Source organism: Cyprinus carpio, chromosome A9, assembly GCF_018340385.1.
Source record: "Cyprinus carpio isolate SPL01 chromosome A9, ASM1834038v1, whole genome shotgun sequence".
NCBI classification, from domain to species: Eukaryota; Metazoa; Chordata; class Actinopteri; order Cypriniformes; family Cyprinidae; genus Cyprinus; species Cyprinus carpio.
The window spans coordinates 5822850-5837079 of NC_056580.1; the positions used below are offsets into that span (position 1 = coordinate 5822850).

The following is a 14230-nucleotide window of genomic DNA, read 5'->3' on the forward strand; positions in this document are numbered from 1 at the left end:
TGATTATCCAAAGTCATTTATTTATTGCTTTAATTTAAAAAAATGATTACTTGTCATTTGTTACACTTAGTAGTTAATGAAACACTTCCATGTTTTCTGTCTTTCAGAACAGGTTTAGGCACACAACAATGCATACAACAATTATTTTCCCCTCTTTCAATTTAAACTCTTGACATGGAAGAGAAGGTGGTACATCTAGAGCGTACTGCATAAAAGGCGGACACTATGCAGAATTCTAGATCAAAGTAATTCAGCTTCCACAAATGTCCCTTACTGATGATAATCCACTCCCCTAAACTCTTGAAATGCTTTTACTGTAAAATTACAAAACACAACAAAAAGCATTGTAGAACTGAAGCAGAAGCACAGAAGTTACTTTGGTGGGCATTGTCTTCAGCAGATCAGGACGACAAAAATCCACTAAACGTGAGAAAATATCACATTAAATATGACTTAAAAAAAAAAAAAACATCATCCACAATCTTGGTAAACACCATATACACTTAAGCAGAGCGTATTGTGTGCCTTGCGTCCAAAGAATGCATGGCTGTTTGCACTCCTTAAAAAAAAAAAAAAAAGTGCCATGATGTGGGTCAAATGTAAAAAAAAAAAAAAAAAACACTGCATTTATTATTAGCAGATGTGTGTGAGCCAAAAATAAAATGATGCAGCCCACATTCCAGTGGCAAAAAAAGCATATAGATTTTGCCAAAATACAGCTATAGGACAACATACTACCTACTATTATTAGCCTCCTTCCTTACAAGGTCCACACAAATTTTACAGCTCATGTACATGCAGCTTTAAGTAAAGGGACTGACTGAAGCAGACTTGGCAAAGATCGTACCAGCCAGGGCGTTATTGTTGAGGAGGTTATTAGCATCAGTTTTTCTTCTGTAAGGCCTTCTGAAACAAGTGTTCACCAGCTGTCTTGACTGCTGGTCTAAGTCAACCCAGATGTGAGAATCAAGTCTTCCTGCTGTATGGAGGCATTTCCACATAAGCATAATTGCCCCTGAGATCTTTTTAGTAGAGATCTTTACAGCATTGGAAATTCCATCATAAATGCAGGGCTGCAGTCAGTATTTGGGACCCATGAATAAAATGATGCCCTGCATGAATATATACGAACAATGCAGGTATAGTACATTGCATTTTAGTGACAAGTGGTTTTCATGATAATACCCTGATTTAATGTATGTAAAGAATAAAGCAAGCATTTATAAATGTGAAAAAGCAGGATTTAAAATGATATTGTTTGGCATTTATCATGAAACTGAAAAGAATCATTATTATTTGGCTTTTAAATAAAGTTTCTGCACTATAATGTATACAAGATATTGTCTTTCTCCTGGGGAGGAACAGCTAAATGGCACAAAGTTTTGGATTGTAAAAATGCCTTATTTGGCAAAAGTCAGATGAGGTTTTTTTTTTTTTTTTTTTCAATAAATGCGCTAGAAACACAAGATGAGAATAGAACAGAAAAATAAACACAAACAAACAAACCAACTACTCTTTTCTTACCAACACCCTAGTGAAAAAGTGCAATCTTAAATTGTGTAGCTTTTCAGCATCCTTCTAGGAGCCCAACAAAACCCTATCAGCATCTCTATTTACAAAATTTCTCCCAGCAAGAGGCTCACGCAAACACAATGGTTCAAACACATGGCTATTGCGGAGCAGAGCATGAGGTGAGATTCACCAAGCGAATCTTCGGGCAATGCCAGCCTCAAAGCATTTCACTGTAATCATAATAGTTATTATTATTATCATCATTTTAGTTAAAGACTAGTTCTCATGAGACCCACAAACTGGGAAGAGAGAACGATGCACTTTCCCCCCACTGTTAAAAACAGGGAGGCAGTAAAATATTTAAGGTGCCAAAAACCTGCTGATTTGACTATATAGAATCAAAAATGACAATGACAGGATCCATGTAATTGCAAGATTGGGGGAGGGTAAAGAATCTCAGAGATGACACCACTCAGTAGGCAGAGCCGATCCGCTCCTTACGGTGATGGAACGGACACTTCCAGAAGACGGTTGTTTTTACGCTTGCAGGCGACACCGTTGCCGTTCTTTGGTGTACCCTGGATGAATTTTACACACACTTTGTCCTGCTTGAACTGCACTAAGAACCTGAAAGGGAGAGAGTAAGTTAAGCTGCAAGAGTGATACTGAAGAAAAAATATGGAAGACATATTGGACACTTACTCATCTGAAATATCGATATTGATCTTGTTTCTATCAGCTGAAGTAGCACCAATGCAATGAAGTTTGGTGATAATCTCAATCAGTCGATCACTGCTCAGCAAGAAGTCCCCTTTGGCTGCAGATGTAGAACCCTAAAGAGAGAGCACAGTCAATAGTAGTCCTAACTCACATGGTGACCAACCTGAGATGAGTTATTGTGTGTCATACCTCTTTGAGCTTGAGGGCGAAAAAGCCATCGTTCTGTGTGCTCACAGAAACACTGCTGAGGTCCGGCAGGGGAACGCTGGCCTTCACCTGGCCCGTCTTCTGATCCGCCAGAACCAAGCTCTTCTTGGTCAGGAGGAAAATTCTTGGAGCTCCCTAAAAATGAATAAGTGGACTAAGATAAGGCTGAACATTACGATGTAAATGTAGAGTTGTTTTGCTTTTGGATGATCATTTAAAATTTGCAAGTTTAGTTGTTCATGCTGTCTACTGCAGAGTCTGATCTAGTGCTTGCATTTTTTCAATATTACTTGCTGGTTTGGGAATGGAATGAAAAAAAAAAAAATCCATTCACTAGCCTTGTTGTTGTAATGTCCATTCTACTGGCACAGAGTTAATTGTACTCACCTTGCCATTGGCACGGTTGATTTTGCTGACCACATCTGCAACCAGAACTTTATCCTCTACAAAGCTGTTCAGCTTCTGGTACTTTGGGTTTTTTGTCATCTCCACATAGTCTCCTTTGAAAGGCTGCCCCACACTGTAAAGCAGAGGATGTATGTTATGGCAATTAAATGCTTTACACAGGGAACGTATATAAAGGAAATGCTTAGGAAAGAATAACTTCTTTCCCTACCTGCTAGGATACAAGGCCTTCTTATCTTTAAAGAGCTCACTAGCCGCAAGCTTCTCCTCGTAGGTAGCCTTCTTCTCTTCTGTGAACTGGCTGCGGTATTTCTTACACTAATTGAAGGACACCATAAGGATAGATTAATTTAAAATCAGACATGACAAAAGTCTTTACACTTCATTTTAGATAGATCTGTCTCAAGACACAAACCCTCCAGAGATGGAAAATTCTCCTGAGCTCTTGATGTGTCCCGTCTAGGAAACCATAGGGGCGAGCTGGCCAGCTCTTATCAACTGGTGACATGGAAGGCATCTTCTTCAAGCCCAGAAAGTACTTCTGCATCTGTAGACAAAAACTTATATCAGTCCCTTATGGGAGTATTTTCTTTCTTCTTGGAAAAATGACAAAATATAGAGAACGTGTCAGAAATCATTTCCTAGAGGTGCCACCAACTAGTTAGTTACTTATTGGTTATATATATATATATATATATTACACTAATCAGTGTGTTTGGTCATGTGAAGTCAACTAGATGTAAAAAACAAAACAAAACAAAAAAAACACTAGGGCAGGTGATTTAGGAGAGGCTAGCAACAGCAAGCTAGCTTTGAAAACATAAGATCCCATCCTCCCTGCAAATCACTTTCCAAAGCCAAGCCTTCTCCAAAACACATGAACGCGCACAGGCAGACCAGAGGCAAAACAAATAAAATAATATATAAGGCGTTGGTGGAGGGTTGAATGCAAACCTGTCAGATTATCTCATGGTACATTAAATTACAATACAAAGCACATAATATAATGTCTGCAATAATGTAATGGAATGCGCTGATGACGTATCATATATGAGTGAACAGGGTGCGCAAATATATATGTTGACAGGCACGTAGAACAGCCTATTGTAGCCCTCGGACTGAGGGATATTATTGGATGAACCTTTTATAGTCCTACACCTTCCACAGATAATATAAATACAAATAAATACATTTAGACCACTTAACTTAGTGATTGCTATCGGGATGTGAAGACTTTCAACCAACATAACAAAAAATGTTTTTGAACCAAATCATACCCTGCCTTTAATTTGTCTACATGGACTTAGCAGTGGGAAAATTTCTCTTTCTGCTGTGTCATTAGCTTGGTATAGTTGGATACGGCTAAAGTTATTTGGGATGAAAGTAAAAAAGCTGAAGCAGGAGCAATTTGACTTTACAAAGTATGCTCTTCATCAAATGGACTTGCCTGATGCTGCACAGCTTGTGGTAGTTCATAAGGTAAACAGTGACCCACCAACAAGTAAGACTACTTTTCTGGATAACTAGGTGACAAGCAAAAATGAGTATGTAACTCAGCTACTTAAGTGACTTACAATTCTCTGGATGGTGAAGTCATAGATCTTCTTGCCAGCATTAGCTCTGAAGAACTTCCTGTATTCCCGACGGACCTGTGAAAAAGTGGGTTGAATTAGTCACTTCTTTGTGTTGAAAGTGTTTTGTGATGACAGAAGGAATGGGACAGGACACTGTTAGGACAGAGAAGTGGTTTGTGACAAACAGGGTCATAACACCTAAAGAGCAGCGCACTGAAAAGCAAAGACAAAAGAGAACTGATGCTGTGTTTAAAGCAATTAGAGATCCACAGCCGTACAGTACAGTTATTTTTACAGAACCTGTCAAATCAGGTTCAAGAAGTCACCCCTAAGACCCCTACAAGAAAAAAAAAAAAACAGTAATGACAGCAAAAAACACTTACAAAACAACAACAGTGGAGACAAAACACAACAAAGGACTTTAATGTCTGTAAAAGCCAACAGAATGTTAGGAGCAGCATGCAGACAGGACAGGCACACAGAAATGGTTAGAAAACATGGCTGTCCTAGGGTTGGGCTACTAGAGCAAAGTTTTAGTCATTAATAAATTCATGCAATTCTGCTCTGTAATTCAAATGTCATCTCGCAAGGCAAACTCTTGGCATAATGACTGGCTTATCCTGTAGCTCATTTTGCAAGAGGCAGCTCTCTTAAATCATGTCATATTGGTCTGTTATGCAAAAACAGTGTTGACTTTGGTCAAAGTTTCCCTCTATTTAGAAATAATAAGTACTGAATAAAAACACCAGGTCAATCAATTTGGATTATTATTCTTTTTTTATAGTACATTATATATAGGATATTGGAATAGTACTTTAGATGGTTTTATTTAAAATAAGACAACACAAGGTTTAAAACCAGCTAAACATCATATCTTATCATACATAATATGTAAAATGAAATTGTATTTATTATTATTTTAATTCATCCAATAACAATTGTTATTTTTAAGAACCAGAATATTTAATGATCTTGGACAACCTGGATCTACTGTTTGACAGAAATTGCTATTTGTGAGTAAAACAAATATAAATAATATATAAAATATATAGCATAAAAAAAATAAGAAAAGTCAGATAAATTCATAAAAAGTGTTAGCCACAAAGAACAGTCATTGGGATTATGAAATTTAAATATTATTGTTTTATAATTATCATTGACCAATCAGAATCAACGATCAGAATTATCAGTTTTATAATTTACAAATAAAATCTCTAAAAAGGACCCATACAGTACATATACACTGATGAGCACAGGACCCTAAAACACCCAAAACACCCACTGCCCTTAGAACAGCCTCTGACAAACAGACAGATCATCAGACAGCCTGCACACTTTCATGCTACAGTAACAGCTATTTCGCCCAGTGCCAGTCTTTAGGAATACAGAAGGTAAAGCATCTGCCCCCAAACTCTGCAGAGGAAGCTCTTCTAAAGCCGTGGATTATGAGAACAGATTTGATTCTGCTTCATGGAGACACGTACAGTATCTAAAGCCTCATGGCATGTTTTAACACTTCGCCCTTTCTTATGACAACACTAATGTGCATCACTGCCTTGGATGCTAATGGACCTGTGGAACCGAACTCTTGGGTTAGATTATATTGTAAGTTCATAGCAGAGCAGCTGGTTAAGCAACACAGAGGCTGGTTATGTGCACGCTTCCTACTCATTTCCGAATGACTCTAACGCCTGGCAAATGGTTGGAAGATACCTTTAGTCCCAACCAGTAGGCCCAAATGACAGCGACGGCATGTTTACGCCTGGCTTCCAATAAGTACTGAATAAAAAACACCAGGTCAATCAATTTGGATTATTATTCTTTTTTTTATAGTACATTATATATAGGATATTGGAATAGTACTTTAGATGGTTTTATTTAAAAATAAGACAACACAAGGTTTAAAACCAGCTAAACATCATATCTTATCATACATAATATGTAAAATGAAATTGTATTTATTATTATTTTAATTCATCCAATAACAATTGTTATTTTTAAGAACCAGAATATTTAATGATCTTGGACAACCTTGGATCTACTGTTTGACAGAAATTGCTATTTGTGAGTAAAACAAATATAAAATAATATATAAAAATATATAGCATAAAAAAAATAAGAAAAGTCAGATAAATTCAGATAAAAGTGTTAGCCACAAAGAACAGTCATTGGGATTATGAAATTTAATATTATTGTTTTATAATTATCATTGACCAATCAGAATCAACGATCAGAATTATCAGTTTTATAATTTACAAATAAAATCTCTAAAAAGGACCCATACAGTACATATACACTGATGAGCACAGGACCCTAAAACACCCAAAACACCCCCTGCCCTTAGAACAGCCTCTGACAAACAGACAGATCATCAGACAGCCTGCACACTTTCATGCTAGGTAACAGCTATTTCGCCCAGTGCCAGTCTTTAGGAATACAGAAGGTAAAGCATCTGCCCCCAAACTCTGCAGAGGAAGCTCTTCTAAAAGCCGTGGATTATGAGAACAGATTTGATTCTGCTTCATGGAGACACGTTACAGTATCTAAAGCCTCATGGCATGTTTTAACACTTCGCCCTTTCTTATGACAACACTAATGTGCATCACTGCCTTGGATGCTAATGGACCTGTGGAACCGAACTCTTGGGTTAGATTATATTGTAAGTTCATAGCAGAGCAGCTGGTTAAGCAACACAGAGGCTGGTTATGTGCACGCTTCCTACTCATTTCCGAATGACTCTAACGCCTGGCAAATGGTTGGAAGATACCTTTAGTCCCAACCAGTAGGCCCAAATGACAGCGACGGCATGTTTACGCCTGGCTTCCTCCTTCAAGCGTTTCAGCTCTCTACGTGCCTGTGAAAGAGGGAGGAAGAAGGGGATGAATGCAGAAAGAAGGGAAATATTTGTAAAAAGCAGAGCAAGGAGGAGGTGCATACGTGCACACCATTCCCAGCTGGTAAAGAAATTCTGTGTGTGCTGTTGGTTAAGAAAGATGGACATTGTTGAGGTTTTCCTGTGGAGAGCATGTTTCTTTTCATGGGGTTAACAAAACATGAGCAAGAACAAGGGAAAAAGAGCAATGAAAAAAAAAGTAAGAGTACAACTGTTCTCTAAAAGCCGCACACACCACACAAACACACAATAAAACAAGCCACATCAACCTCAAAAAGCCAAAGGCCACTCAAATGGGGTGGGAGGAAACAGCAGTGCAGTGCAATCCCAACATGCAAAGAGAAGTTCACATGGGCTTGTGGATGGAATGAGATGACTTTTCTCATCTATAAGATAAAATCTACACCAAGGATACTCAACGTCCAACCCACATGCAAAATCCAACCTGCCATGATGTTACTCAGGCATTCAGAACACTCATGTTATAATGAACGAAGATTGGTGACACTTCAGGCAAATACACTGATTATACAGCAATGTAGTGTTGACATATCACAGCACTCGATTCAGACAGGGTCTACAACTTACACAGTATATTTCAATAACATTTAACTGGCAATCAGATACATTTACCAAAGGTTTTGCATCTCATCAAGCCACATTTCTTTTTTAATAACAATGAGTCATGGCATCCGGATATTTTTATCACTACCTGGTCCATCATGACACTGGCATAAACATACCATAATTTTCTAAGATTACCTGTTTTTTTTTTTGTTTTTTTTTAGTTATTGTACAATTCAAAACCAAATAAAAATTTTATAATGCCATTTTATTTACCCACTCTTAATTACCCTGCTTTTTTGGGGGGAACGGGAAAATTTTAAACTTAAATTAAAAGTAGCCTGTTACATGCCAAATTATTCTATTTTTTTTAAACTGAATTTAATTTTTTAAATTATAGATTAACTACTTTAAGGGCAATTATTAAATGTTAGATATATAACAGAAAACCATAAATCTATTTTATATCTAAAGCTTAGTCTTCTGTAAAACTAACAAAAACCTTGCTACAAAATTTGCATATCCCTGATCTATGCCTTTACTGGATAAGACCAAACACAAGAAGTCCAGACTGACTCCTAGGGAGTGCTTAATAAAGTGTGGCACTTGGTATGGATAGAGGTCGTGCCGGCTGTGATGCCAGCCTTCTGTGTGGGAATCGGCCTGCAGGGTGCATGTCTGGATGAGCTTTAATCCATCAGCAGTCAGGAGAAAGAGGCTTAAAAGATCACATCCGATTCTGCCCCCCCAACGCAACACACGCTGATCCTGCTCTCCCTGTTCGCATCCCTCTGCCATCCCATTCATTGATTTTTTTTTTTTTTTTTTACAATCAGCTACAAAACAGTGCAAGTATGATTCATGCTGTGGGGTCCTGGACATGTTTGCATGCACAATGGATGGGATGAGCTCAGGGAAGATTGGTCATGATCCACTTCAGGTACATATTGAGGTGTGAGATGGGTTAAATGGAGGATGGGATGGCATACAGATGTACTGGTGAATACCTTAGTTCCTTGCCAGCAGGCCCATATGACAGACACGGCCAGTTTACTGCGAGCTTCATGTTTTAAGCGTCGCAATTCTCTCCGAGCCTGTTCAGTGTGGCATTTTTTTTTTTTTAAAGAAAATGAAGAAAAGGAGAGTGGAAAGGTTTTAAGAACAGATGGTCTTAAGGGAAGACACAAGGGAAACATGCCAAAAGTACTATTCTTGTTTAGATTCTTGCTTATCAGCCCTATTAAATGTAACATTCAAACTCCAATACAGTTCAAATTCAAAACTCTTAAATGCTGAATTTTGATGAAATCAAATCAGCTCTGACTGAAACTTCAAAGCTTATGAAGGTAAAAAAAAAAAAATAATAAAAAAATAAATAGGAAGCAGACCAAAGTCAGTATAGTCTTGGAACTTTAAAACATGAAAGCAGAAACACATCACATTTCCAAAATGCACACAAATAAAGAAGTTATGAAGCATTTGAATATTGTTAAAGGTTATAAAGAAAAAGTTGAAAAAGGGTTAGTTTTAAGAACATAATGTTCATACATGCATTCAAAACAGATGTTTCACCATCTGCAACCACCATGTCAGCAAAAGAACTGTATGTTAGTATTTCATGATTATTTCTCAAAAGATGCTACCTACAAGATGACAAAACAGTAAGTCACACACAAACAAAAGGGATGTCATTCACAGCTTGGGTGAGGCGCGATGGGAGATGACTACGTTTGGCAGGCTCATTAAATACCTTAGTTCCAAGCCAAGCTGCCCATATGACAGACACAGCATGTTTATTCCTTGCCTCCTCCTTAAGACGCCGCAGTTCCCAGCGAGCCTGTGGATGTTAGCCAAGGAGTGCGGCGTGGAAGCAGAGACAGGGTGGCAAAGGTTAAAGTCCGAAATATGACAAGAAGAGAGTGACTGAAAAGAGTAAGTCGCATCAAAAGCAGAAGTGAAATTAGGACTAGAGAAAAAATAAAGCAAAAGCAGTGGAGAAGCTCCAGTGTTGAACATCTAAACCCACAATTCACCAGTTCACCTCCTTATTCGAGGAAAAAAATGTGTTCAGTACCTGAGTTCCATGCCAGTATGCTGAAATAGTTGAGACGGCCTTTTCGCACCGCTTCTTGTGTTTCAGCTCACGCAGAAGCTTCCGGGCCTGTGAAAAGGAGTTACACACTGAGGAAAGACCCTTTGTTTGCTAAAGGAAATAACAATGCAGTGCACCTGAAACCTACCTTCCATCCTCGGATGAATGACTGAAACACTAAGGCAGAGGACCTGATGTTCTGGTATTTCTTTTGTTGCTACAATCAAAAACAACCAGCAAAGGCCTTGAGTTTAAAAAAGTTCCACTTCTGATCCCAGAAACAATTAATCATATTAAAAACAATTGATGTTTTTTTATGGCAGGTGTAATGAACAGTGCTCACCGCAAATCTCCGGTACCAGGCGGCCACGACCACCTGGCTCTTCTTCAACAGCAGAAAGTGAGTGCGGGACTTCCAGCCACGGTAGATCTTCTGGATGAGTGTTGCCAAATCCTCTAGGCACTGCCTCCTCTTCTCTTCCAAGAAGAAGAGCTGAAGAACAAAAGGGGTTTGAAGAAATCAATATCAAACAAAATCAGACTTTTACAAACTGACATAAACCACACCCATATCCGGTTTCAAACACAACATATGCATTCATTTGTAAAACCTTCTTCATTGCTGATGCACCTCAGCATCGCAATGAGATGTCATCATGGACATGAACCAAGGCATTTAAAAAAAAAAAGTTTTCGGTCTTCTCTTTCCATACTCTCAGCTGCTGGCATCGTTCTGATGGCTACGTCATTACTATAGCAAATGTAGATAAACACTATCTGAATGAATGGATCAGATTTCATAACTTGCAAAATGATAGCGCAGACAGTCAGTCTCAGATCTGAACAAGAGCGGATTTGAAAAACAAATTGGATTTGTACGCAATGTGAGCAACCCTAAGATACATGATCAAAATTCCCAAGGATAAGAGCCACAATGATAAAAGCCGTGAGAGCCACAAATTTGATGGAGAGAACGTTTGTGAAACCACATGATGTCCTTTTTATTTGCTGCAGGATTCTGATGGTGATGATCGCCAAGACCAGTAAAATAAATTCTAGCCATAGTGGGACCAGAATCCTCTGGTATTAAGTAGCTGTTGACAGTGTCTGCCAAATTGTTCTGAACAGCAAAACAAGGCCAAGCTCAAAGTACAGAGCTATGGTTTACTCATCTTTCAAAAAGGTTGGTTCTGGGCAAGAAAAATCGTCTCTTACCCTTTAAAAGCGGCTGTGTTTCTTGAACCAGGAACTGGTAATGTCTGAGGCCAACTGCAAGAACTCAAAACATACAACTGAACTAGTTCCCTTCCATTGTAATAAAATTTAGGTCTAAATAGGTTAAACAAATCATTAAAAAAAACTTCTCACAACTTGGAGTAAAGGTGTGGTCAAACCATTGAAAGTTGCAAGAATTTGCGCCAAAAAAAGTGTATAGTGGCAATAGTGTAGTGACATATGAAACACATCTGACACAGAAGCCACTTTCAAATCAAGCAGCTTTCTGTTGGTCAGCACTCTGAATTTGAGTGACCAGATTGAACACGAGCAAAATCTGAGTGGGGAATATTTCAGTGTCACATGGAACTCCCGAATTATGTGGATTCCTAATGAAATTTCAGAGCAACCATAAATGTGACAGTACCTTTAGACTCCTATCCAAATTTGTCTCTCACATCAGTGGTAATACAGAGTGAATTTGTAGATCTCTCGTCCAAGCAACAGCTCTGGCACCAACAACATTTCAGTGGCAAAATGGTGAATGATGACTAGACTACATTAGGGCTGGGCAGGGGTCAAACATGATCTCAAACTCCACTAGCTTTGAACAAACATCTGGAGATAGGAAATTATGCAGGAGGTCTGGACAAGGATAAGATAAATTCTCCACAGTGCTAGATCAGTGACTGACGACCAGGTTTCAGTAGAGGGGTTTAATAGGCTCCTCTGGAATTTCTCAGCTGGAGTCTTGTTTCCCATGCGGGGGGGTGTGAGTGAAACCATGTGTGTGACTGCCTGTTTACGTTTCTTTCTTTCATGAGGACGATTGCCGCTAATTATACAAGAGAAGCCTGAAGGAACATGACATCCTGCTTGATAGCCTTACAAAACCCTTAAAAGACCATTCGTAATACTTGCATTGGCCTTTTGATTGCTCATAACAAACTTACTGTACAAATCCAAGCCATCCACCATGCTGGAGCCGGAAAGTAGCCAAATGATATATTTGCCAGGCTAGTGTTAAATGTTCCTCACAAGGAGAGAGCCGTCTTCTGTATAACTGAATCAAGATCACACTCAATGATCTTTAGAGCAGTAACTCACTCACCGTTCTTGGGTTCCTGATGAAGATCTTTGAACGTCCATAGGCAAACTCCTCAGCAGGAACCTGCAGATCTGTCAGGAGAACCTCAACACCCCCCCTGATAATAAACAGGCCATTACTTGTCAGTCAACTATGCCATTTACAAAAAGTTTATTTGGTAGGTCCAAAACTCTAGTTGAAACCACTAGTAAAAATGCCTCTCAACAATAACAATTTGAGTAAAAATTCACCTGGTCTTTAAAAAAAAAAAATTAATTCTTTTAAAAAGAGAAAGAAACACTTGAGCTGACAAGGGCTCAAAAGGTTTAATTTTTTATATACTTTTGAAAGATGCTTTTATGCAAAGCATAAGTTATATATTTTGCTAATATGCTCATTCTCTGAGTACTGAACTCACAACCTTGGCAATGTTAGTGCCACACTACCAGATCTACACATGATCAAGACTGCAAATAGTGTTTATTTTATTTTTTTTTTAAAAAAGAAGTTATTTTCAATGTAGTCTCAGACTTTGGTCTGAATACACCCACATCACAGGCGCAACACTGAACAGACAGCAACAAAATAATCAGAGAGGAGACAATAATAAGGTGTATAGTATGATTTAGCACAGAAACATGCACCATGTGAGTGATAACAAACAGTGTCTGAGTGATCTGAATGAAAAGTAAAACATAGTCTAGCCACTGTCGGCATAGAGATGATGATAACATTCCAATGAAAGATAACATAAGACATAACATAATACAAATCAAATAACATAACTCAAAATCTCCATGAACACTTAAGATTCTTCTAACAAACTATTTAGTGAATTGACTCCATGTACAGAAGGGACATAGTTATGAGGGCCAATTCTGTCTTGGCATGTTTGCCATCAGATAGAAGTAAATTTGAAAAAGGTCTGCTTTTCTGTAGCGAACCGGTGTTAAAGTAACCGTTAAATCTGCAAGGCAGGAAGGAAGTTTTAAGACAAGAAACAGCATGTTTAAATATCTATGAATGAGTATAAAAAAAGGTCATGCAGATGAAGGTACGAATTGCTTAATCTCAAATGTGATGACAGTATAATGACATCAGCTAAACAATATGTTCAGAAATACAGCAAAGCCTGCAGAAGAATTCTTTAAAACAACACAAAACCACAAGATCATTGGTGGACTAACCTGGCTGGGCCCTTCCAGTGGGGCCAGGTCTGCTTGCAGAGCATCTTGTAGCGTTCCAGACAGGGCTCGTATGCCTGGCGGAAAGCATAACCAGCCCTTCGTACACGCACATTCTCCATCAGACCCAGGTAGCGCACCTGGTGACACACTAGTGAGTCTGTAAAAATGTGGGCTGCTTTCTTGTCATTGGGTTTAATGCACCTGAAGAACAAAGACATCAATCAATATTCTCACACTGAATAGAAATGTAAAAATTATTGGGTGAATCTAGAAACTTGTCAAGAACATGTCTAGATAATTTTTCAGCCTTAATTTTATTTTTCAAATCCTTGAAATAAAATTTGTTTACAAAAAAAAAAAAAAAAAAAAAAAAAAAAAAAAAATCACCCTTTAAAGGGGCACCAAGCAATTTTTTAAAAAACGCTTTTGACCACAGTGTTGGACCGATTCCCAAAACACACTCACTGCCAATCAGCACTAAGGGGCGTGTCTAGTGTTAATAGAGAGAAGAGAACGCTCAGTGAGTGCACAGGAAGGATATTAGCAGATCGACTTTAGATAGTAAGAGATATTAAAAAAAAGAGGAAGATTTTGGAGGAACAAAACATTAAAAAAGTAGGGTTATGATCAGGCAAGCGGTAGGACTGTGTAAATATTAGAGCAGCTTTCCAGATATGGAGAGAACTCGAGAAGCAAAGCCTGGAATCGGACGCTAAGGGTTGCTTTGTTTCTTCTTGACAGGTGAGTTACGTTGACTAATGACTACAATGACTA

The 14230-nt window shown here is 38.3% G+C and overlaps 1 protein-coding gene across 6 annotated transcripts in view; it reads right to left on the minus strand.

The window, feature by feature from the left end:
• LOC109095844 (unconventional myosin-Ib) overlaps positions 1–14230 on the minus strand; it is a 75210-nt gene continuing 60980 nt past the window's right edge. Inside the window, exons 18-33 of one of the 6 annotated variants that reach the window (XM_042763267.1) lie at positions 13457–13657; positions 12294–12387; positions 10311–10460; positions 10116–10184; positions 9950–10036; positions 9626–9712; positions 8883–8969; positions 7235–7272; positions 6132–6180; positions 4419–4493; positions 3260–3391; positions 3056–3162; positions 2827–2959; positions 2422–2574; positions 2215–2345; positions 1–2139 (exon numbers count right to left, since the gene is read on the minus strand). In XM_042763267.1, the coding sequence (XP_042619201.1) occupies positions 2010–2139; positions 2215–2345; positions 2422–2574; positions 2827–2959; positions 3056–3162; positions 3260–3391; positions 4419–4493; positions 6132–6180; positions 7235–7272; positions 8883–8969; positions 9626–9712; positions 9950–10036; positions 10116–10184; positions 10311–10460; positions 12294–12387; positions 13457–13657 (1723 nt within the window). In that variant the 3' untranslated portion in view covers positions 1–2009. Of the gene's footprint in view, positions 2140–2214; positions 2346–2421; positions 2575–2826; positions 2960–3055; positions 3163–3259; positions 3392–4418; positions 4494–6131; positions 6181–7185; positions 7273–8882; positions 8970–9625; positions 9713–9949; positions 10037–10115; positions 10185–10310; positions 10461–12293; positions 12388–13456; positions 13658–14230 lie in introns of all 6 variants that reach the window. The other 5 variants (XM_042763266.1, XM_042763268.1, XM_042763270.1 and 2 more) reach the window with 5 other exon arrangements.